Source organism: Cydia amplana, chromosome 10 (assembly GCF_948474715.1).
Source record: "Cydia amplana chromosome 10, ilCydAmpl1.1, whole genome shotgun sequence".
Classification (NCBI taxonomy): Eukaryota; Metazoa; Arthropoda; class Insecta; order Lepidoptera; family Tortricidae; genus Cydia; species Cydia amplana.
In genome coordinates, this window is record NC_086078.1 from 953,688 (window position 1) to 978,846 (window position 25,159).

At 39.9% G+C, this 25,159-nt stretch overlaps 1 protein-coding gene across 1 annotated transcript in view; it reads right to left on the reverse strand.

The window, feature by feature from the left end:
• Window positions 1-25,159, reverse strand: part of LOC134651656 (intermembrane lipid transfer protein VPS13A-like) — a 93,581-nt gene that overhangs the window by 29,682 nt on the left and 38,740 nt on the right. The window contains 19 exon segments of the mRNA XM_063506755.1: window positions 261-345; window positions 1,203-1,316; window positions 3,204-3,417; window positions 3,804-3,942; window positions 4,386-4,528; window positions 5,549-5,713; window positions 6,267-6,443; window positions 7,581-7,691; window positions 8,001-8,158; window positions 8,855-9,037; window positions 9,868-10,047; window positions 12,377-12,502; window positions 14,220-14,416; window positions 15,256-15,474; window positions 16,463-16,574; window positions 18,349-18,550; window positions 19,447-19,598; window positions 20,676-20,742; window positions 21,833-21,958. Of these exon segments, the coding sequence (XP_063362825.1) occupies window positions 261-345; window positions 1,203-1,316; window positions 3,204-3,417; window positions 3,804-3,942; window positions 4,386-4,528; window positions 5,549-5,713; window positions 6,267-6,443; window positions 7,581-7,691; window positions 8,001-8,158; window positions 8,855-9,037; window positions 9,868-10,047; window positions 12,377-12,502; window positions 14,220-14,416; window positions 15,256-15,474; window positions 16,463-16,574; window positions 18,349-18,550; window positions 19,447-19,598; window positions 20,676-20,742; window positions 21,833-21,958 (2,870 nt within the window).

Consider the following 25,159-nt stretch of genomic DNA (forward strand, 5'->3'; position numbering starts at 1 on the left):
GCGCCATACCTTTGGCCTATTCTCGTGTAGATTGAGACACCGTTTGATGTTTTACAATTTTAACAATATCAGTATTAGAACAAGGATCAAAGTCAAATGGCGTTCTAAAAGTTTTAATCATGTGTCGAAAGATGGCAGTAAATTTAATGTGACTACAAAATTTAAAATTTACATAGACAATACGCCTCTATACAAAATTCTCTTAGATCATACTAAGGGTTGCTAGGTTTTATGAATGGGATAAATGTGTGAAAACTTACCAGTCCCAATCGTCACTGACTACAGTCGTTTCAGGCTTCAATTCGGCTGCATCATCCAGCATATCTGCTGACGACGTATCACATCCTGCGGAAAAATATCTCAACTATAATCGCTAGTTACATTTGATATTTGAAGCCCGACTGTACCAATGAATTTTTCGGAACTTATGTAGAAATATCATTTGACATTTACCGGTCGCTTTTCGGTGAAGGAAAACAGCGTGAGGAAATCGGACTAATCCCAACAAGGCCTAGTTTCTCCTTTGGGTTGGAAGGGCAGATGGCATTCGCTTTCGCAGCCAATTCTCGGGATTAGTTGCCAGGCGGAGCCCAGGCTCCCATGAGCTGTGGCAAAAAGTCGGGATAAAGCGAGGAAGATGATGACATTTGATATTCTGAGTAAAGGCCATGCCAGAATCCCTTAAACGTATAATATAACCAACAGGAGTCAGAATACTTGACAAGCGACTTGCACCAACCACAATTAAGTGACGCAGGCGTCTAAAGACCATTAGAGTATTTGACTGTATTTAAAATAAATTATTTTAAACCTTGCATGAAACAAAGCACCGGAAGATTAATAGAGAAACATGGACAGCAGTTATTTTTAGACACAATTTATATTTTAAAACCTGTATAAAACTATAAAGAGAAGCTAATTTGATCGTGACGTCACATGCCAGTGTTTCATATAAATCCCATAGTAGCAAAATCGTTTTGACAGTCCTAAAATTATTATTATTATTATTTATTCAGGTAATTACAACACAATATCTAAACTTAATTACAAAAGTATCGGTAAACCAGTAAGGTTTGTCTCGATACTCCATCCGCGGTAGATTTTATACAACAATAGAATATCTTTTAACTTAAGAAACTACTTACATTCATAACATGACATGAAAAAGAAACTGATTTGACTAGTAGTCAAATACCCTATACCTGGTGTGCTGGGCCTGCTGCTGTCGACGTCATAATCTGCCACGATGAGCACCCGGTCGTTCCCTGCCAGGTCCGTCTCCGAATGTGTCTTCAGGTGAACCGTGGATCCGGGCTCTGAAAACAATAAAGGGATTTAGTATCAATATCTGGGTGACCGAGCTTCGCTCGGAAAATATAAAAAAAACTCGAAAATGCGCGTTTTCCCAGAGATAAAACCTAGCTAGATGGATTTTTCGCCCCCAAAAACCCCCATATAGCAAATTTCATCGAAATCGTTAGAGCCGTTTCCGAGATCCCCGAAATATATATATATATATATATATATATATATATATATGTATATAAATAAATAAATAAATAAACAAGAATTGCTCGTTTAAAGGTATTAGATATGACGACTGGTCTGGCCTAGTGGGTAGTGACCAGAGATGTACAAAATGGTTTTAAAAAAGCATTTAAATACAAAATGCAAAATACTTTTCAGATTTACTATTTCAAATGCAAAATACCAAATAGTTTTGCGTTTTGTATTTCAAATGCTAAATGCAAAATAGGTATTTTCAAAATACTTTTTCAAAATAAAATACCTTTTGACCAAATCTCAGATATTTTTATTTATTTTAGGTATTTATCATGAGAATAGCCATAGAATAGATAATGTTCGTCATTTTCGTTTCACATTGACACTAGTCAGACATAATAGCCGGTTTAGACTCTCGTGACTCGCAAGCTCGTCGAGCTAATATAATTTAAACACTAACGGCACGGCATAAGGTTTATAACCGAATGACAAGCCGAATGCGAGTGTGTCGAGGCGAGCCACGAGACGCGCCGCGAGCCGAGCCGCGAGTCTAAAGCGCGCACTCTGACCAAAGAAAAAAAAAGGGCGCGCATGGCTAGCAGACGCCTCTATCGGTCAAATTCGGCAATACAAGCGTCATTCGTTCTTTTCATTTTGTTTGACTGGTAATGTTGGCTAAACTTAATCACAAAGTATTTTGCATTTTGAAATGAATATTAAAAATGCAAAATACATCTCGAAAAGTATTTCAAATAAAATACAAAATGTTTTTTACTAAAAGGCATTTAAATGCAAAATACAAAATAGGTATTTTGCATTTTGTATTTGCATTTTAAATAGAAGTATTTCAAATAAATCGCATCTCTGGTAGTGACCCTGCCTGTGAAGCCGCGGTCCTGGGTTCGAATCCCGGTAAGGGCATTTATTTGTGTGATGAGCACATATATTTGTTCCTGAGTCTTGGGTGTTTTATATGTATTTGTATATTATATATATCGTTGTCTGAGTATCCACAACACAAGCCTTCTTTGCTTACTGCGGGACTTGGTCAATCTGTGTAAGAATATCCTATAATATTTATTTATTTATTTATTTATAGGTGGTATTGACAGACATCGGATATCGTATGGGAAAATGTGAAAACGCTCTAAGCTTGTTTGCCACTGATTTCGTGCTATGAAAAAAACTCACGTATGTCATTAGTAAGAGTTAACTGCTGAGGCGGTGTTACAATAGCCCCACACAAGCCGTCACACTGAGCGCAGCCAGCGCTCGGCCCAGCGCCGCGTGCGCTGTTAATTTCAGCGCTGAACGCGCTTCGACCACTATGTACAGAGACGCTCAATACTCACGTATATCATTAGTAAGTGTCAGTTGTTGAGGTGGTGTTACAATAGCCCCAACACAAGTCGTCCGATCCACACTGAGCGCAGCCAGCACACGGCCCAGCGCCGCGTGCGCTATTAATTTCAGCGCTGAACGCGCTTTGATCACTACGTATGTGAAGAGACGCTCTATACTTACGTATATCATTAGTAAGTGTCAGTTGTTGAGGTGGTGTTACAATAGCCCCCACACACGCCGTGCGATCCACACTGAGCGCAGCCAGCGCTCTACCCAGCGCCGCGTGCGCCGTTAGTTTCAGCGCCGATCGAGTGTACTTCAATCACTACGTATGTGAAGAGACGCTCAATACTTACGTATATCATTAGTAAGTGTCAGTTGTTGAGGTGGTGTTACAATAGCCCCAACACAAGTCGTCCGATCCACACTGAGCGCAGCCAGCGCTCGGCCTAGCGCTGCGTGCGCTGTTATTTTAAGCGCTGAACGTGCTTCGATCACTATGTATGTGCAGAGACGCTCGATGCTTTCTGATTCGAGGCCTGAGTCTACGCTGTCTTGACGAATGGGGTCCTAGAAAAAAATTGAGTAAATTTAATTACAAAAAACAATAGGATATTGTTGTTGACATAAAAAAAAAATCACAGCAGTGGTAAAATCAAATTTAAGAAAATACACTGAAAAAACACACTGCTTATGTGCTTTCAACGATTTTTAGACGAATCTTATATAAATGTGGATTTCTCTCAGTCATGGAATAATAACATGTCGTTTGAACATTTTAATTAACTGGTTTATTAACTAGACTATTTGTGACAAACATAATAACATTAATAACCTAAAATCAATAACCGCGTAACGTGAGGAAAATTACAAGTAGCACTTTTTACTGCCATGTTGTCGTTAAATAGGAGACATATTTTTCTTAATAATCTCATGGAATCAATCCTTTAACAAACCTGAACCGTAACAGTCCTCTCTTTCCTCTCCCCGTCGATGAAAGAGACAGTCTTATCGACCTCCTTGTCGGTTTCCCCATCGCTCTGCTCAGGCGCAGACGAATCCGAATCGTTGCTTAGTTCTTCAGCGCTTGAATCGCTGCAGGTTTAAAAAAGTTTAATGTGATATTTAATTTTGAAAGTTTACTTAGCTTAGCTTTATTGAAGAATACCCTCGTAAGGCCCAAGGTCCTATAGTACCTATTCAGTTCGATGTAATTTAAACCATGTTTAATTGGAACAGAGTGGCTTTTGCTTTGTTTCGTTCAAATTTCAAACAACGCAAAATTAACTCTATTTCCTACAGTTTAGGTTCAAATTTCAGTGGCAAATTTTGCATGTAGTAGTAGTAGTAAACTCTTTATTGTACAAAAAGACATATTAAAAATAACATACAAATAGTGAGAAATACAAAGGCGAACTTATCCCTATGAGGGATGTTTCGTTTTAATGGCTGGGCCTTAGGAGGATACATAGAATATACAATAAAACGGTGACTCGAGTAACTCTTGCCGTGAAAGGACCCTTTAGATATTAACTCACTCAGTAAACAGATGCCCCATAGCCGTCGCCAGTTTATCCATCAGTCCGTTTTCGTTCTCCGAGTCAGATTCGTCTACATCCAGCGCGTTGAGGAACGACATGTTCCCGCTGTATTCTGCATCCTTTCTGTTTCCTTGCGGGTTCTGAAAACATAATAAAATTATATTACACAAACTGTCAAACCTGATATTAATGACTGAAGAATGAGAGGAATCTTTATTTCACGTAACAAAACACGAAATTATTATAGAAGCGAAGTTCAATGGTTTACAAAGTTAATTGATATTTAGAAAGTCTCATTGGAAAAATATAACATTGCTTATAGTTGGTAGTGTTGGTACGTTTTCCGAAATATTATTCTCACTGCACCCACATTCGAGAATCTCTGTTTTGCCCTATGGTTGACTGGTAGAGAATGCTTTTAGGCATTACGTCCGTCATTTGTACTTAATTTTATTGTGCAATAAAGTTTAAAATAAATAAATAAGGTCTACCAAAGGTTTAAAAGAATTGCGGTTAACAGCATTTTACAGACAGTGGTGCCGTGACCAGGATTTTGCTCTTCACTACGCAATATATTATTCATTCATTTATTCATTATGAAGCCTATTCTCGCGTTTGTCTGTTTATTTGCTTCCGATTATCTCATCGATTTAGATGGTAAGTAGGTACAGCCAGCAGCAGAAGTGGCTAAGCGGGCCAGGTGTTCAAAATGATCTTGACGCGACTTTATTGTTAAGAGAATAAGAGCGTGTCAAGGTAATTTTTAGGGTTCCGTACCCAAAGGGTAAAAACGGGACCCTATTACTAAGTCTCCGCTGTCCGTCCGTCCGTCCGTCTGTAACCAGGCTGTATCTCACGAACCGTGATAGCTAGACAGTTGAAATTATGACAGATGATGTATTTCTGTTGCCGCTATAACAACAAATACTAAAAACAGAATAAAATAAAGATTTAAGTGGGGCTCCCATACAACAAACGTGATTTTTGACCGAAGTTAAGCAACGTCGGGCGGGGTCAGTACTTGGATGGGTAACCGTTTTTTTGCTTGTTTTGCTCTATTTTTTGTTGATGGTGCGGAACCCTCCGTGCGCGAGTCCGACTCGCACTTGGCCGGTTTTTGAACACTGCGCCCGCTTAGCAACTTCTGCTGCTGAATGTACCTTTATAAACGTCATCTCGTTGTCCGTATTGTCTTCATCAGCGGACGTCTCGGATTCGAACTCGCTACGCTTTCGCGTGCGTTTCGCTCCATCTGTGAGGGTCTCGGCGTCAGTGTCTTTTTGGATGGTCGTGTCTAGGCGAGATGACATCGGGTACGCTTTAGCCTGTTAACAATTTAGAGGTTTAGGCAAAACAAAATTAAAGGAACTTAACGATAGGTAGTCTATTTTTTTATTCCGTAGACTGAAATTACATTTCATAGTATGAACATCATGTGTCATCTCATACTATGAAATGTCATTTCAGTCCACGGAATAAAAAAATTGACTTTAGGTAACAAGGAATAGACTAACTAACCCGAATTACAGATCCTTCTGCTAGGGTAACACACTTTACTTCAGAACCACGGCGCAATGTATAGGTTCTGTTATAGTTTTGTGGATCACTGGACGTCTTGTGGCTGATACACATAATAATGGTGATCACCTTATGTGCGGCTAGCATGACTAGCTGTCAAGTTGGTATAATATAAACCTCGCGCATAATTTGACTCACACGGTGAGATGTCAAGAGTTTTAAGCTTACATAGACCGAGAGAAAATAGGCCCTTTGGTATCTATCTAACTTTCTAATACTTCTAATCATCCGATTGCTGTGACTTTCTGTAAACTTTCATTCATTTCTGTATTTTTAAAGGACATCAATTAAGGGAAATACCTGGAATATGCTCGCAGTGAGTTCCCAAGGACGATATACGTTTTCTTCACAAACGACCGGTTCTAGTAACGGTTCCCAGCAATCCAATCGGTCGTTGTAGCACGACGCGTGCGCTGTAAGATTCGCCCCGCCGTGGAGTGCGCGTGACCAGTCATGGAGCGTTAATTCGCCGGTTAACTGTAAAAACAAACGGTTTTTTTTTTTTTTCTTTTTTTTTAGCGATTTTGACATGTCTTTTAATTGAAAAACACTTTTTAAAAACGTTTAATTATAAATCAACCATGAAAAGTCTCTAAGAACAAATTAAATTACCTTCTATGAAAATATTTTAATTAGTGTTATTTCAAGTAGACACTACTTTTTAAATGATATACAAAATCATAAACGAAGGAAAAAATGACCAAGGCCTCCAGTGTCCAGGGCTGGAAGTTAACCAGCGTCCTCCGTTTAGGCGACAGATGACTGAACCGCTCGGCCACTCGGTCTCGGTTTATTTAGATAAAAATAAGTGTGACTCCTACATATTAAATAAATGAAAACAGCTCAATCACGGGTCGGAGCTCGCTTGGGATCAAACACGTCTAAGCAATCGTAGACTTAAAACGAGCGTTTCTTTTTTTTTGCCATTTTTATATTTTGTGACATTTTTTGCCACTTGTGTTATTTCTAGTCAGGATCGCGAGCCCTTTTCATCCTTATAGAAGAAAAAAGTGTCCTAAAATGTCCATACATTTTTCAAACTTTCCTTTTTGTTACCACCATACAAAGTATATGGGGAAATGGTAACACAATAGGAAAAAAACTGGGTCATTTTTTTACCCTATCAGGATCGAAAGAGCTAGAGATTCTGAGTAGAAATAACACAAAAGTGGCAAAAAAGGTCACAATAAATAAAAACCGGCCAAGTGCGAGTCGGACTCGCGCACGGAGGGTTCCGCACCATCAACAAAAAATTGAGCAAAACAAGAAAAAAAACGGTCACCCATCCAAGTACTGACCCCGCCCGACGTTGCTTAACTTCGGTCAAAAATCACGTTTGTTGTATGGGAACCCCACTTAAATCTTTATTTTATTCTGTTTTTAGTATTCGTTGTTATAGCGGCAACAGAAATACATCATCTGTGAAAATTTCAAGTGTCTAGCTATCACGGTTCGTGAGATACAGCCTGGTGACAGACGGACGGACGGACAGCGGAGTCTTAGTAATAGGGTCCCGTTGTTACCCTTTGGGTACGGAACCCTAAAAATGGCAAAAAATAAAAGAAACGCTCAAACACGTGGGAAAGCCGAGTTTCAATTCAATTAAATAGTTACCTTGAACATCAATACGGGAACGCGCACTGTCTGCTCAACTTCGAGTAGCACTCGCACACTTGGCACCACCATGCTGAAGCTCTCCTGCACTTTCACCGCTGGGTATTTTGGCTAAAGCAAACAAATACATACAATACAACATCAATACATTATCAATTATCATAACATTTTTCTCAATGCTTAGCTCACTGTATAATGTAGATTTTTTAAATGTGTGCGAAAATTATACATTAGCTTCGAGTTTTACTGCCCTACACTTAGTGCCTACCTTTAGAAAAGTTATCAAAATCTCATATATCAGAATGACTAATGTGCTTTAAAAAATAATTTTAACGTGCATTGTGACGCCTTGAAGTTGGCCGACTGTTTTTTTATATATTAGATCTACCTGCCTATCTTCTTATATTATATCTTTCTTACCTGGACATAGCTATCCTCAGGGTTGACAATAACGTAGGGCGCTATCTTCTTGAGAGCCCAGAGTTCATCGTCTTGCCTCTCAAACTTGGGGTTGGTTGAGAAGTTGAAAGGCTCACAGTCAGGAATCGTCAGCTCTGACCGGATTTCTTCCATTATGTCTACACAAACATAGATATACCCTCAGACTTCAGTACTATCTCAAATGTTTCATCAATAACCACGAATGGGCTGTTTTTTGCATTATAATGCTTTTGGCTCTGCCGTCATTTCATAACATATTACTAAAGTTTTCATATTATAATAGAAATTTAATATTTGTTCGAGTGAAAATAATAAAATAATCTTTAAATGCTTCATATATTATATATACGGTGAATGTTTTATTTATTTCTACCGGTGTAAAAATCGAAAACACTTCACTTTGTAAAAAAATATATAGTTAAACTTGTATCCTAAAACTGTCTTAGAAGGTTATTAAATAATTTGTATACAAGAGGTCATCCTCTAAGCGGGTGCAACGGTGGTGGGAAAAGAAAAATAGACGAATGATAGACTCAATTCACAGACAATCCAACCTCTAGACATAGCATAGTCGCGCTACCCCCTAGTTTTACTCCATCTTCGAGTCAATCCCGTGCCGTGATTGGTCCGTGTCTTTGAACGGACCAATCACGGCACGGGATTCGCTCACCTCGTCCCCCCGCACCCCCGTATTTTTGGCAGCATCGGTCTCATGAAAGAATTGGCCTAAGCTCAGTCTAGAGGATGGATTGTCAGTGACTCAATTTTTCAAATCTTACCTAGCAAGACAAATTCGCAAGTAGTTGCCATTATAGAATAGAATAAGTACTTACCTACAACAGTATGCACGGTGGTCGCCGCTAGATGCACTTCAATCTCGGAAACCTTAACGGTCACTTTCACCCCTTCCTCTATATTCTTGAAGCTCTTTGAGAACTCGAGGTCGCACGGCTTTAGAACTATTTGAGGCGGCACGTTCTTCAGTTTAGACTGGAGTTTGGACATTATCTGGAGACCTGGGAAACATAGTACTTATGTATGAGTGTGTGAAGGTTTGTTAGGTCGGACTCTGGGCACCAGGGGCCCGTTTCTCAAAAGCTTGTAACTTGTAATATAAGCGGCTGTCACTTTTTGACAGTTTTTATTAGAAATGGACTTCCACTTGTATTACAAGTTACAAGCTTTTGAGAAACGGGCCCCTGTCATATCAAAATACGTAATGAAAGTTTGTAAATTCGAAAATTTAGATGTTTGTTGCTTAGATTTAATTGGACGAAATTTGGCACGGAGATAATTTATAACAATTATAACACAGAATAAGACATGATACGTTTTATCCCGAACTGTTCCTAAATGTATGGATGTCTAATGTACCTTACTGAGATTTTAGAGTACTAAGGGATAAGGGAAAAGCAGTTAACGAGTTTAACGACTTCTACGTGGACGAAATCAGGTGCAGACGCTAGTTGTTTAATAAATTTCCTTCAGTATATAAAAGCGAAATCAGAAAACTCAGATATAACACTTTAAACTCTCGCGTTTTGTACACATATTTAATTACACAAACGGGTCTGCCGCGATATAGTTGCATTGTTTTTACCTTAAATTCCGACGTTTCAGATATAGGTATCTAAGCACATTTACAAAGTAAAGAATGTATTATATCTACAGTAACTTACCAGCTAGTGAAACCACGAAGTTCTCAGTACTCGAATGGCTCGAGTAGTCAATAAGTAGTTCCGTACGCAGCAGCAGAGCATGGCCTTCAGACTTGCCCTGGTCCGTAAAGAACATCAGTTCCGGCTGTCGGAACTGTATGGATATGGATAGGTCGGAAGATTCTTACCAGCTAGTGAAACCACGAAGTTCTCAGTACTCGAATGGCTCGAGTAGTCAATAAGTAGTTCAGTACGCAGCAGCAGAGCATGGCCTTCAGACTTGCCCTGGTCCGTAAAGAACATCAGTTCCGGCTGTCGGAACTGTATGGAAATGGAGAGGCCGGGAGATTCTTCAGGTACTGATGTGGCTGGGAACATAAAATAGATTTAAGTATAACAATAGATAGATTAAGAGTATTTCACACCTTAGGTATATTGCTAAGTGAATAATACTATAATAAAATAAGTATGACCTAGTCATACTTATTTGAATGACGACCGGTCTGGCCTAGTGGGTAGTGACCCTGCCTGTGAAGCCGCGGTTCGAATCCCAGTAAGGGCATTTATTTGTGTGATGAGCACAGATATTTGTTCCTGAGTCATGGTTGTTTTCTATGTATTTAAGTATTTGTATATTATATATATCGTTGTCTGAGTACTCACAACACAAGCTTTCTTGAGCTTACCGTGGGGCTTAGTCAATTTGTGTAATAATGTCCTATAATATTTATTTATTTATTTATTTATATTATATTATACTTTAAGACACCAACAACAAAATAGCAGAATTTTTTTAAATTATGTTTATTTCAAGAAATACAGAAATTTCAATGAAAGCAGTACAGTGATCAGTATACTAGGCTCGGTCCGTATCGTGGAAATCTTAGAGAAATACCGAATACTGATGTTGCGGCTATAATTTTAACAGAATATAATCAATATCAGAGCTATTACATTATATTTCGATCCATCAGATCAGATGTCAGGGTTAGCCCACTGCTAAGTTATTCAGTATTAATCACGCTGAGTATGGCTAAAGCTTTGGATTCCTCCGAAAACGGTGCCGTCATATTACGGCCGCTATATAGCGTTGACTGACGTCACTAGAACGTTGTCTATGTAAACAAGATGGCGCGGTTTCCTAGACGGCGTTACGTTACGTTGATTGTCAACGTAACGTAAGATGACGGCCGTCATGACCTTGTCGATAGTTTCGTGAACGTTTTATTAGATAGCGGTGACGCCATTTTGAATAAATGACACGAGATTTGAATAAATGATTCCGTACTACGATTATTTTCCTCTTCTGATGATATTTCATCCTCCAAGTAAATTATAGATGATGATGATGATGATGATGGTATCCTGTTATCCCTCATCAGGGACATAGGGCTCTCAGAAGGGATTTCCATTTTTCGCGGAATTATAGATGATCAAGCAAATCTTGTCAGTAGGAAAAGGCGCGAAATTCAAATTTTCTATGGGACGTTATCCCATCGCGCCTACATTTTTCAAATTTGCCGCTTTGACCTTGGTGGATGACGGTGTGTTATGACGCCGTGGTGCTTTCCACATGTCGCCACCGTAAAGACGGCCGTCTTTTGCGGCCGCTATATGACGGCCGTCATATGACGGCACCGTTTTCGGAGGAATCCAAAGCTTAAGGGCTTATAATTTTGTGATTACAGTGGAATCCGTTTATTATAACTCCGCCTATACTGACCAACCACTTACTATGATGTAATTACTGTGCGAAGTTTGGTTTTCATATAAAATTCTTAGTGACAAAGTCGGATAAGTGACAAACCGCGAACTATGACCTAAAAATCCTATTTTCATGAAATTATGTCCAGTTATACTGTCACTTCGCTGGTTTACGTGGCCGTCCCCACATTTTTCCCTGCGAGGACGTTTATTGGTGCGTGCGTGGCGTTTAAGTTGATTTAGTTTTGACTCTCAGTGACAAGTTGACAATTGGTTCCAGGTTATTTTTTATTTATTTGACATTTAGATTTTATTCTAGAAACATTCTAGACTAGTATTTTTTTTATACTATTTTTTCTCATGTTTGACGATTCTTTTGTGAAATTCTTAAATTTGTGTTAAATTTGATTTGTATAATAATCCAATATTATTATGAAATAATAACATCAATAAATTGCTCTGATAATTAGCTTAAGATAATATTTATGTTAACGATTCATAAGTGCTTGTTGCTAGGCCTACATGAATAAAGTATATTTTGAGTTTGAGTTTATTAAAACTCATTTCTTACAAAGGAATTCGACATTAATTCGGAAAAATTAACAATAATACAAATTTATTCACTATGCCTTATATGACATCCGCTTAGTATGACGTGTTTGTCACTTCCCTTCAATGTCATTATAAGCGGATTCTACTGTATGTGATTTTTGAATGGTGTGTTTGTGATAAGGAGACACTGACAATCCAACCTCTAGACTGAGCTTAGGTCAATTCTTTCATGAAATCGATGCTGCCAAAAATACGGGGGTGCGGGGGGACGAGGTGAGCGAATCCCGTGGCGTGATTGGTCCGTTCAAAGACACCGACCAATCACGGCACGGGATTGACTCGAAGATGGAGTAACGCTACCGTATGTGTGGCAGAGGGGGTAGCGCGAGTATGCTATGTCTAGAGGTTGGATTGTCTGTGTAAGGAGATCACGATAGTCACCTGCAGAATAGTATCCGCTTGTAGAATCACTGGAGCTCGGGAATCTCGCAGGCCGGTTGTTGTTGCCTTTCGCGTGTTCCCCGACATAGCCGTGGTTAATGACGCCGCCTTCCATACTTCTTTCACCTAAAATAAACATTATCACCATTAAAGTTCGTTTTTAGGGTTCCGTAGCCAAATGGCAAAAAACGGAACCCTTATAGATTCGTCATGTCTGTCTGTCTGTCTGTCTGTCTGTCTGTCTGTCCGTCTGTCTGTCCGTCCGTATGTCACAGCCACTTTTCTCCGAAACTATAAGAACTATACTGTTGAAACTTGGTAAGTAGATGTATTCTGTGAACCGCATTAAGATTTTCACACAAAAATAGAAAAAAAACAATAAATTTTTGGGGTTCCCCATACTTCGAACTGAAACTCAAAATTTTCTTTTTTTCATCAAACCCATACGTGTGGGGTATCTATGGATAGGTCTTCAAAAATGAAATTGAGGTTTCTAATATCATTTTTTTCTAAACTGAATAGTTTGCGCGAGAGACACTTCCAAAGTGGTAAAATGTGTGTCCCCCCCCCCCCCCTAACTTCTAAAATAAGAGAATGATAAAACTAAAAAAAATATATGATGTACATTACCATGTAAACTTCCACCGAAAATTGGTTTGAACGAGATCTAGCAAGTAGTTTTTTTTAATACGTCATAAATCGCCTAAATACGGAACCCTTCATGGGCGAGTCCGACTCGCACTTGGCCGCTTTTTTAGCATTAGGTAAAGTCTACGCTTTTTAAAATTCAGTCACTATTACTTATAAAAGCAAAATAATATAAATAATCGTATATGATTCATAATTGTTACATATTTGCCGTGACTTATTTCTCAAAGGTGTTTTTCAATAAAAAGACACGTCAAGATTGTTTACCTTTTTTCTAGAGCTAAAAAAACGAACTATAGCTCTCGTTTCGCCAAAGAAAATCAGAAGAAAAAATCTTAGCAGAAAAAGTTCGCATTCAACTTTGCATTGGTCTGTTTTAAATTGAAATTCTTCTGTTGCTTTTTTTCGGGAATAAGTCAATCCACATGACCCGCATCTTATGAAAATTTGGGCCAACTCACACTTGAATCATTTGATCAAAGTTTTGCATACGATTTTGGTTTGTAAAGTAGTTTCCATGTATTATGTAGTTTCCAATTCCCCCACTGGGAAACCCAGATAAAAAAAAAACTTGATTTTTTTTGTCCTCATTTCACTCATAATACAATATGTATAATCATCGGAACAACCAAAGTATAGATTTTAACCAAGAAAACTCTACAGCGATTTTGATAGCACACGAACACTTCTATGAATTCATGACGTATAAATAACACTTGCACTGCGAGTACCATCAAAATCGTTGCAGACTTGGTCTAACTTTTTTTTCGTATGGCTTTTTGTGTTACTCTACTTCAGAGATTTACAGTTAAACTAAGTCTAACTCTAAATAGAACTGTATAGTTTGTAGCTTTCTAGTAGACCCCAAAGGCTTATCCTATTGTCTATTGTTCAGTAAAACCGCACGTGCTACTTACCTGCAAAAAAGGGTCCTAATTATTCTATTTGGCACCTGAGCGCGGGCTAGTCCAACGCTCAAAAAACCAGTGTAGGTGCGCTCTCCGATAACGCGCCTTTGTTACGCATCTCGATGACACATTTTAGACTGGTTCTGTAGCGTTCGACTCGCCGGCACTCAGTAACCGAAGTACCGATTTTTTATGCAGGCGGTTGTGGCACGTGGCACGAGCGGTTTTTCTTAACAATAGACAATAGGATTAGCCTTCGGGGTCTATTAGAAAGCTACAAACTATACCTGGAGCAGCTTCTAACAGCGCTCGACACAGAGCCATCAAGAACGGGACAGACAAGTTGACACGTGTCCTGTCCACTCTGACGTCACAACTCGTGCCTCTCGATCCGGTCATCCGGACGGTCGCGTCGATGAGCGGCGGCCGGCACACGGATATGCCGGTTGAGGCTCGGCTTGAGTAGCATTGAGATTGGAATATTCTGAAAATAACAGACAGTAACTGTTCTATAAGTAGGCGAAATAATCCCAGGGAAGTATCAATACAATACAAATCCTCTTTATTGCACAACCTCGATAAAATATGAAATTTACAGAGAGACACACATAGTACATGAAGACAGAGGTAACAACAGGCGGCTTATCGCCTCAATATAGTAGTATCAATCATTTTTAGGGTTCCGTAGCCAAAGGGTAAAAACGGGACCCTATTACTAAGACTCCGCTGTCCGTCCGTCCGTCCGTCCGTCCGTCCGTCTGTCACCAGGCTGTATCTCACGAACCGTGATAGCTAGACAGTTGAAATTTTCACAGATGATGAATTTCTGTTGCCGCTATAACAACAAATACTAAAAACAGAATAAGGCTCCCATACAACAAACGTGATTTTTGACCGAAGTTAAGCAACGTCGGGCGGGGTCAGTACTTGGATGGGTGACCGTTTTTTGCTTGTTTTGCTCTATTTTTTGTTGATGGTGCGGAACCCTCCGTGCGCGAGTCCGACTCGCACTTGGCCGGTTTTTTATTAGAAGAAAAGCATTTGTTTTGTTCGTTTTCGAAAATAAAATAAATTGAACTCTATTTTCTAACACTACTGATTCACATTTGAATGATATTTTTATTTGCTAGAGATTATATCAACCCGTTGGTGCCGTGACCAGGATTACTTAATTTAATTCATGCTTCTGATATAAATTATTTGAGTAAATTGAATTAATTCAGTTATAAATATATAATCATGAATTTACAATCACGGTTTTTTCATTAATCCAAATTCGATAAAAAAAATATTATAATTTTTTATAGATCTTAATATACTTACTTCTCTATAACAATCCCAGGCTCTGGCCTGATATCCTCAACCAGCAAGCTCTGTAGACTAGCTCTCATTTCCGTACTACTATCAGAAAAGAAGTCCAGCTGTACCGCTGCCTCTCCAGCAGTCAGCTTAGCCAGTCCATGGTTCAAGTCTCGTACTGGAGAGGACAGTACTTCGTCCATGTCGGAGAACAGCTTTAGTTCGACGCCTTCCAGTGTGAATCTGGTGACAGATATTGTTTGAAGTACTTCTAGTAGTTTTAGCAAGTAGGTATGTGTTAGGGCAGCGGTCGACAACCTTTTAGCAGCCAAGGGCCACATAATAGTTAACGAAGTTGACGCGGGCCGCACTTTGTTAATATTTATGACTTTATCAGACATTGTCGTTTGTCAATATTACATACAAAATAGCCAGGGAGGCTCGCGGGCCGCAAGTGACAGGTTCACGGGCCGCATGCCGACTGCTGTGCGACGGGTTGCCGACCACTGTGTTAGGGTGTTACGTTACCACACCAATCGATCGACGGCATCGATCGACGTCGACAAGGAACAGCCGATGTCGATCGATAGATGTTTATGAATGTTTATGTCTGTGTATTTCTTATGATTGTATTGTGTTCGTACTTCGTACAGGTACCTAATTGTATCTTATACCACATGTTTTGCATCGCCTACAACTTATCTGCTTTGCCTAAAGGCGGACTGGTAGAGAATGCCTTATGGCATTAAGTTCGCCTTTTGTACAGTGTTTTCTTATGTGCAATAAAGATTAAATAAATAGTTTCTATCTAGACAAATCGATATCGATCGATCGACATCGACAGGGAACAGTCGACGTCGATCGATGCCACCGATCGATTGGTGTGGTAACACCCTTAGGCAACTATGCACTTTAAAACAAGGTTTCAAAGATAACGTTGACAACACAGACAGTCAGTTTCGTGTGTCAATTAAATTTCATAGACATAAATAGTAAAAAAACGTCAGCGCATCTTTTTCTAGGCTTGTCTAGGCGTCTGCTCTGACAAGCAGTGTCAGCGCCTAACCAAAAATGAGTACCTATAAGTTACGATGACGTTCGGGTGTCAAATGCAGCTGAATTATGAATACAGCGCGCGTCAAGGCCACAGTAGTCATATTGCAACAGTAATGCAGCCGAATTTATATCCAAACGTCACCTTTACGAATGTTTAGAAACATGTTTAAATTACCTAACGACCGCCTCCTTCCGTATCGGCTCGCCCTGTGCGAAGAAGGCCTGTAGCTTCTTAACGGATGCATCACTTGCTTGTGTTTCTACAGGGGAACTTGGGATGATGGTGTCTGTAACAAGTAATACAGAAGTGTATATCAATGTGTACATTAAGTACAGTCGCCAACTCGCCATGATATATCGGAGCGGCCAAGGTGTTCGCAATATCTGAACACGCACTCTGACGCCCTGACAATAGAGGCGAGTTTAGATATTTGTGAGCGCCATAGCCGATCCGATATATCTGATGGCGACTGTACAAGTAGATAGATACTCGTAGGATCTCGCGAAGAGACGTCAGACCAGTAACACATATTCTTGGCTCGATTTTGGTAGGAGACAAAACGTTTAGTGGTAGGAATAGTACATTATTGCAGAGGCCGGGAAAGGGCAATTCGTGGATGAGTTTCGATTTTGACAAAGAAGACGAATCCACGAATTGCTATTCCTGCCGAGGCATATATAGTGCTTTTCTCCAAACATGCGAGGAAATAAGGTAAAATAATAATTATGTAAGCATCAAGCATCACTCAAATCGAACCTTCACATCAAAAATGTCAAAAACAATTTCCCTCTAAAATTAATTTTTAAAAGTTTAGGGCACAAACTTATTCTGCCATTCAGTACCATTCAATATTCGTTCATTCAATATAATTGTGCAATATAGTTGGTCAAACCAATTTGTCAGTCAGTAAGAACCAGAAAAACTATACCCATCCTTTTCTTTTGGGTGCTAGTACTAGTGTAAGACAAAGATAGTATGATTCTCTCTGTCTATGTTTGAAATGAGAAAGTCCTTTGACAAACTATATAAACTTTATATACACGGATGAGATCCTTAAAAAAATATAAAAATTATCTTTGATTTTATTAAGCAGTATTCTCACGATCATACACGAGCACAACGGTCTTGTAAGAACGAGACAAGTAAGGTCGTTTATCTTACTATCTCACTCTATCCTATAGCTTGAAATGATAGCTGATCGGGTCGTGTAGACGCGGCTCGCGGCTATAATAATTGGCTGTTTGCGTTTTTTATTTTTAAAAAGTAAAAAACACTACAGTAATAAGTTATTACTGTAGTGTTTTTTTCATTCCCGTCCGCTAGAACAGGACAGCGATAGTTTGATTTTTTTAAATTAGAGTTTGACAATAACGTAGAACTTCCCGTACTATTTTTGCTACAATAAGGTGAACATTTCCGAGCATATTGGAGAAAACGCTGTTTGTAGTAGAAGACGGGTCGTTTTTGGTAGGAGACATAGAGTTTATGGTAGGAAACGCTGTTTTTGTAGTAGGAGACGAGTCCTTTTTGGTAGGAGACATAGCGTTTATGGGAGGAAACGCTGTGTTTGTAGTAGGAGACGGGTCATTTTTTGTAGGAGACATAGCTTTTATGGTAGGAAACGCTGTGTTTGTAGTAGGAGACGGGTCGTTCTTGGTAGGAGACATAGGGTTTATGGTAGGAAACGCTGTGTTTGTAGTAGGAGACGGGTAGTTTTTGGTAGAAGACATAGCGTTTATGGTAGGAAACGCTGTGTTTGTAGTAGGAGAAGGGTCGTTTTATGTAGAAGACATAGCGTTTGTGGTAGGAAACGCTGTGTTTGTAGTAGGAGACGTGTCGTTTTTGGTAGGAGACATAGCGTTTGTGGTAGGAAACGCTGTGTTTGTAGTAGGAGACGTGTCGTTTTTGGTAGGAGACATAGCGTTTGTGGTAGGAAACGCTGTGTTTGTAGTAGGAGACGGCTCCTATTAGGCACAAGACGGAAACGGTGTCTTTGTATGTAGTAGAAGACTTCGTATTTGGTGAAGAGGGAGCATTTTAGAATACAGCTAGGGTCTTACCGATATATCTGGCTTCGCTAAGATTGTCTGTCCAGACAGCCCGCAACGTGGCCAGATCCTTATGTCCCAGGTTCATCACCAGCGTGTCCATGGTGACGTGGGCGTCACATAACAGAAGGTCGCGGTATGACGCGCTCTGTTGTTGGTAGGAGACGGCGCGTTTCAGGTCGCAGCGGAGAGATATCGGCTCGAGGATTGGTTCCTGTGCAAAAATAAAGTCAAATCAAAGTTTTTTCCTATATGTTTACTAATTGACTTAGGCCCACTTGTACCATCCCACTGACACGGGGTTAAGCGGCTAAACCGTTAACGCATTGTCAAATTGTACTGGTAACCATGGTAACTCCAGGTTTAACCGGTTAACCCCGGGTTAGTGTGATGGTGCTAGTGGCGCCTAAACGTTTATAAGCAGAATGATTAAAAGGACAGACACTACGAGCAGACCAGCTATCATGGTCGTATTTTTATCACCTGTCATGCCATGCGTCACTTTCGCACTTACATATTTGTTAGAACGTGACAGCCATAGTGACAAATGATAAAGAGCCGGCCATCTTAGCCCTTAGGGCTACGAGTACACAAGTACTATGCCTGTATGAACTATGACTCAAGGGGGCTGCCTATATTATTTTTAGAGTTCCGTACCCAAAGGGTAAAACGGGACACTATTACAAAGACTTGACTGTCCGTCTGTCTGTCTGTCACCAGGCTGTATCTCATGAACCTTGATAGCTAGACAGTTGAAATTTTCACAGATGATGTATTTCTGTTGCCGCTATAACAAATACTTAAAAGTACGGAACCCTCGGTGGGCGAGTCCGACTCGCACTTGTCCGGTTTTATTATACTATGTGGGCTTGAGTTTCTTATGTCTATGGTCGTTAGAATTTGCTTCAAATATATTAAAAACGGGTCATTCACGTATTTTAAGTCGAAAACGCTCGACATGTTTCTCTGTACCGAGGAGTGTCATCAGGAGCTTGCGTTAACGCTGCGTGTTTGAGTTTTTAATATATTTAATATGTCTGTGTCTCACGGAAGTATTAAAATAGCTTCAAGTTAAATATCGATTTGTGTGAGATTATAACTTTTTTTAACCTGTACTTCCAGTGTCCCGGCGAGGGTCATGACAGCGCGTGACAACGTGACATTGGTCAGCGTGACAAGTATATTGTCTATGACCGGGCTCTGGATAGGACTTGACGCGTCCCGTGTTACTTGCTTGAAGAAATTCTCTATTTGAAGATCGCCTGAAAAAAGGTTAGAAGGTACTCGTCTATCCTATCGGGTGACAGTTGTTTATAGACATAGACAAATGCCAATCGGAAAGTAAAACACAGTAGTTGCCAACTGATCAGAAATAGTAGATTGTTAACCAAGGGATGAAAGGCCTCATGCCTGCCGAGGTAGTTTGGCGCTCGAACGCAGTGAGAACGCCAATAGTCCGAGACTGAAATGATGCCTTTCACCCGAGTTAAACACTCTACTTTTCATTTCTAATTCGAGGAAAGTAACTTTTTTTAAAACATGAGAAAGTATAAATTTTTACAGTAAATCTTGAACTTTCAATTAACAATATCTTAGGCAAAAGTATCGTTATTTATGGAATGGGGGAGTTAAATATCAGAATGGTGATTGTATAACAAATCCATTTAATACCAAATTTCAATTCGTTATCGTAAAAAAAATAGTTGTACTTGGAACGTAAAATGCTCTAGTGTAGAAACGTATAATTTTCTGCACACCTTTTAGAACAACAATTACCCGCTTTCAGAGCATGAGAAATGAAAGAAAATGTTTTGGTCAGCAGTAAAATCAGTAAGTCGGCAAAAGAATACCCTAACCTAACCGTTGCTGACCATCAGATTTTTCTGCTTTTACCAAAAGCAGGCGTGGCTCACTCCGCAATTTCGTCGCGTCGCTACAAGTACCTACAAGTACATGCGGCCCACACCAATTTTGGTGTCTAGCCATAGTAGTTGCCGCGCACCGCTACGGAACGGGGACGCTTGCTCACGCTTGTCATATCTGTCCTGATGGACGCGTTTTGTTAGAGAGTGAATCGTCTGTACCTAGTACTATTATTTATTTTGTGCCAAAAGTTATAGCAGGCGTGTCTCACTCCGCGATTTCGTCGCTTTGCTACAGGTAGCTAAAAGTACATCCGTTCCGGCCCCAATTTTGGGGAAAGCCATAAGCCGCGCGTGGCGCTGTCGCCACCTAGCGGCCATATCTGTGCTGATCGTAACAGACGCGTTTTGTTAGAGAGTGAGTCTTCTGTACTTAGTACTATTATTTATTCTGTGGTTATAGTTTTGATATGTTACCCATGTTGAGGACGAGTAAGTTTGGCGACGATTGTTTCTGAGGCAGCAACAGAACAGGAGCGTGCAGCTGAAACATTAAGAGTCTGGGTTAACATAACAAAGTTTCCTGAAAAAGTTGCATAAAATAAAGATTTTCATTAGAATAGATGTCTTATTTCAATGAGCTTAGAGATTTTGGAACGTTTTTGAACGTAGAAAACGCGACTTTGTAGCCTTCACAAAATAGTATAAAACAAAGCCGCTTCCCGCCAGTTCCCGCTGTCTGTCTTTCCCTATGTATGCTTAGATCTTTAAAACTACGCAACGGATTTTGATACGTTTTTTTACATAGATAGAGTGATTCAAGAGAAAGGTTTATGTATAATTTGTTAACCCGTGCGAAGCCGAGCGGGTCGCTAGTTATTCTGTAATTTTAATAGGCTATACATGACTTATTTTCATGTATGGTATCAATCGATCGGGTTTGTTTTTAGGATCAAATGTCTTATGGGACCCATTGCATTAAAGCAACACAAAAGTCAGAAATTATAGTCAAAGTCCGACAGTCGCATTTCACTCGCAAAACGCCCCTCACAAAAGCATTTGTGAACGTGACGTCAAGGCCACTGAGATCCCATCTTGTAGTATGGACAAAACAAGAAAATTGCGTTTTTGTCCATGAAATATTGCGTTTATGTATATAGTTGCTATACAATATTTTTTGGATAAAATGTAAGGAATCGAATGGTACCCTTACTTTTATTGTTTTTGGAAGTTAAACTTATATTTTAAAACTTTGATGTCCTGTATTTTTGTAACATTTCCGTATTCTATTTTAATATCCACATTATTGTGATAAAGTGCTCGTTTGCTAGATTCTATCTGCTAGATCTATTTTACTAGATTTTGTTATAAAATTCAATATGTGTCATTATTACTTAATATCTGGGTGACCGAGCTTCGCTCGGAAAACATATAATAACTCGGAAATGCGCGTTTTCCCAGAGATAAGACCTAGCTAGATCGATTTTTCGCCCCCGAAAACCCCTATATATCAAATTTCATCGAAATCGTTAGAGCCGTTTCCGAGATCCCCGAAATATATATATATATATAAATAAATAAATAAATAAATAAACAAGAATTGCTCATTTAAAGGTATTAGATTGAACACTTACCTCTATGACTAGGTTGAGTCTAGCGCTCCAAGTCCGGATGCCGCGCGCTTGACGCTCCGCGGCTTTTTCTGCCGCTACTGCCGCCTCCGTGGCCACACTGGATGGTATTAGTGGTTCCAGGAATTGCTAGAACCACAACGATGGGTGTCATGGGGTAACAAAAAAAAAACATAATTTCTGTGCCGGATTAACCAAGAATATGCTAAGTAAGCAGTTGTTGAGGGCACCAAAATCTCAAGTATCTATTGAAGCTGATTTTTATTATTATTAATTCTTTATTTCAGATAAATTTTATCCACAGAATAGTTAGTTTGGCTTATGATTACGTTAATTTACTTAACTACTACTTAATTACTTATTTGATAGCTCAATAATCTAGAAATGCTGGGACATTAAAATACCTTGATCCAGAGTCTTAAACACAGTACAATATTTAACTACTCCTCCAGGCTCCAGGGCTAAGATGGACGTCTGTCTATCATTTGTCACCATACGTATACCTGTTACGCTCTAACAAGTACGTACTTAAGTGCGAAAGTGACGCATGATATGACAAGTGACAAAAATGCGACTATGATACCGCTGCTGCATTGAACCTGGATTATATACTTTTTCAAAAGATTACGTGCACTCTTCAAAACCAATCTTAGTTTTTTTAAAAGCTTACAGAGTTTTTTAACGAGAATCAAGCACAGTTCAACAAGACCAGCTGCACCCTCCCAAGATGGATCCTCAACTCCCCGTGAGATTTCAACTCTTGTCGTCCGTAATATAGTATAGATCCGTAGTATAGATGACAGGAAAACCTATTATTTAGAAATGTGCAGTCAAGCGTGAGTCGGACTTAATGTACCTACGGAACCCTTGGAACGCGAGTCAAACTCGCACTTGACAGGTTTTTAGGGTTCCGTACCCAAAGGGTAAAAAACGGGACCCTATTACTAAGACTTCGCTGTCCATCCGTCCGTCTGTCACCAGGCTGTATCTCATGAACCGCGATAGCTAGACAGTTGAAATTTTCACAAATGATGTACCTCTGTTGCCGCTATAACAAACATGATTTTTTTGCTCTATTTTGTTGATGGTGCGGAACCCTTGGATCGCGAGTCCGACTCGCACTTGGCCGGTTTTTTTTAAACTCACCTGCAATTGATGTAAAGCACAGTTCAGCAACACCAGTTGCACTCTCCCAAGATGGATCCTCAACTCCCCGTGAGATTTCAACTCTTGTCGTCCGTAATATAGTATAGATCCGTAGTATAGATGACAGGAAAACCTATTATTTAGAAATGTGCAGTCAAGCGTGAGTCGGACTTAATGTACGGAACCCTTGGAACGCGAGTCAAACTCGCACTTGGCTGGTTTTTAGGGTTCCGTACCCAAAGGGTAAAAAACGGGACCCTATTACTAAGACTTCGCTGTCCGTCCGTCCGTCTGTCACCAGGCTGTATCTCATGAACCGCGATAGCTAGACAGATGAATTTTTTTTTATTTTTTTTTTAATTTTTAATTTTTTTAATTTTCACAAATGATGTACCTCTGTTGCCGCTATAACAACAAATACTAAAAATAAAATCAAATAAATATTGAAGGGGGGCTCCCATACAACAAACACGATTTTTTTGCTCTATTTTGTTGATGGTGCGGAACCCTTGGATCGCGAGTCCGACTCGCACTTGGCCGGTTTTTTTTAAACTCACCTGCAATTGATGCAAAGCACAGTTCAACAAGACCAGCTGTACCCTCCCAAGATGGATCCTCAACTCCCCGTGAGATTTCAACTCTTGTCGTCCGTAATATAGTATAGATCCGTAGTATAGATGACAGGAAAACCTATTTGAAATGTGCAGTCAAGCGTGAGTCGGACTTAATGTACGGAACCCTTGGAACGCGAGTCTCGCACTTGGCCGGTTTTTTTTTAAACTCACCTGCAATTGATGTAAAGCACAGTTCAACAACACCAGTTGCACCCTCCCAAGATGGATCCTCAACTCCCCGTGAGATTTCAACTCCTGTCGTCCGTAATATAGTATAGATCCGTAGTATAGATGACAGGAAAACCTATTATTTAGAAATGTGCAGTCAAGCGTGAGTCGGACTTAATGCACGGAACCCTTGGAACGCGAGTCTCGCACTTGGCCGGTTTTTTTTAAAACTCACCTGCAATTGATGTAAAGCACAGTTCAGCAACACCAGCTGCACCCTCCCAAGATGGATCCTCAACTCCCCGTGAGATTTCAACTCCTGTCGTCCGTAATATAGTATAGATCCGTAGTATAGATGACAGGAAAACCTATTATTTAGAAATGTGCAGTCAAGCGTGAGTCGGACTTAATGTACCTACGGAACCCTTGGAACGCGAGTCAAACTCGCACTTGGCTGGTTTTTAGGGTTCCGTACCCAAAGGGTAAAAATCGGGACCCTATTACTAAGATTTCGCTGTCCGTCCGTCCGTCTGTCACCAGGCTATATCTCATGAACCGCGATAGCTAGACAGTTGAAATTTTCACAAATGATGTATCTCTGTTGCCGCTATAACAACAAATACTAAAAATAAAATCAAATAAATATTTAAGGGGGGCTCCCATACAACAAACACGATTTTTTTGCTCTATTTTGTTGATGGTGCGGAACCCTTGGATCGCGAGTCCGACTCGCACTTGGCCGGTTTTTTTTTAAACTCACCTGCAATTGATGTAAAGCACAGTTCAGCAACACCAGTTGCACTCTCCCAAGATGGATCCTCAACTCCCCGTGAGATTTCAACTCTTGTCGGCCGTAATATACTATAGATCCGTAGTATAGATGACAGGAAAACCTATTTGAAATGTGCAGTGAGTCGGACTTAATGTACGGAACCCTTGGAACGCGAGTCTCGCATTGACCGGTTTTTTTTTAAACTCACCTGCAATTGATGTAAAGCACAGTTCAGCAACACCAGTTGCACTCTCCCAAGATGGATCCTCAACTCCCCGTGAGATTTCAACTCTTGTCGTCCGTAATATAGTATAGATCCGTAGTATAGATGACAGGAAAACCTATTATTTAGAAATGTGCAGTCAAGCGTGAGTCGGACTTAATGTACGGAACCCTTGGAACGCGAGTCTCGCACTTGGCCGGTTTTTTTTTAAACTCACCTGCAATTGATGTAAAGCACAGTTCAGCAACACCAGTTGCACTCTCCCAAGATGGATCCTCAACTCCCCGTGAGATTTCAACTCTTGTCGTCCGTAATATAGTATAGATCCGTAGTATAGATGACAGGAAAACATATTTAGAAATGTGCAGTCAAGCGTGAGTCGGACTTAATGTACGGAACCCTTGGAA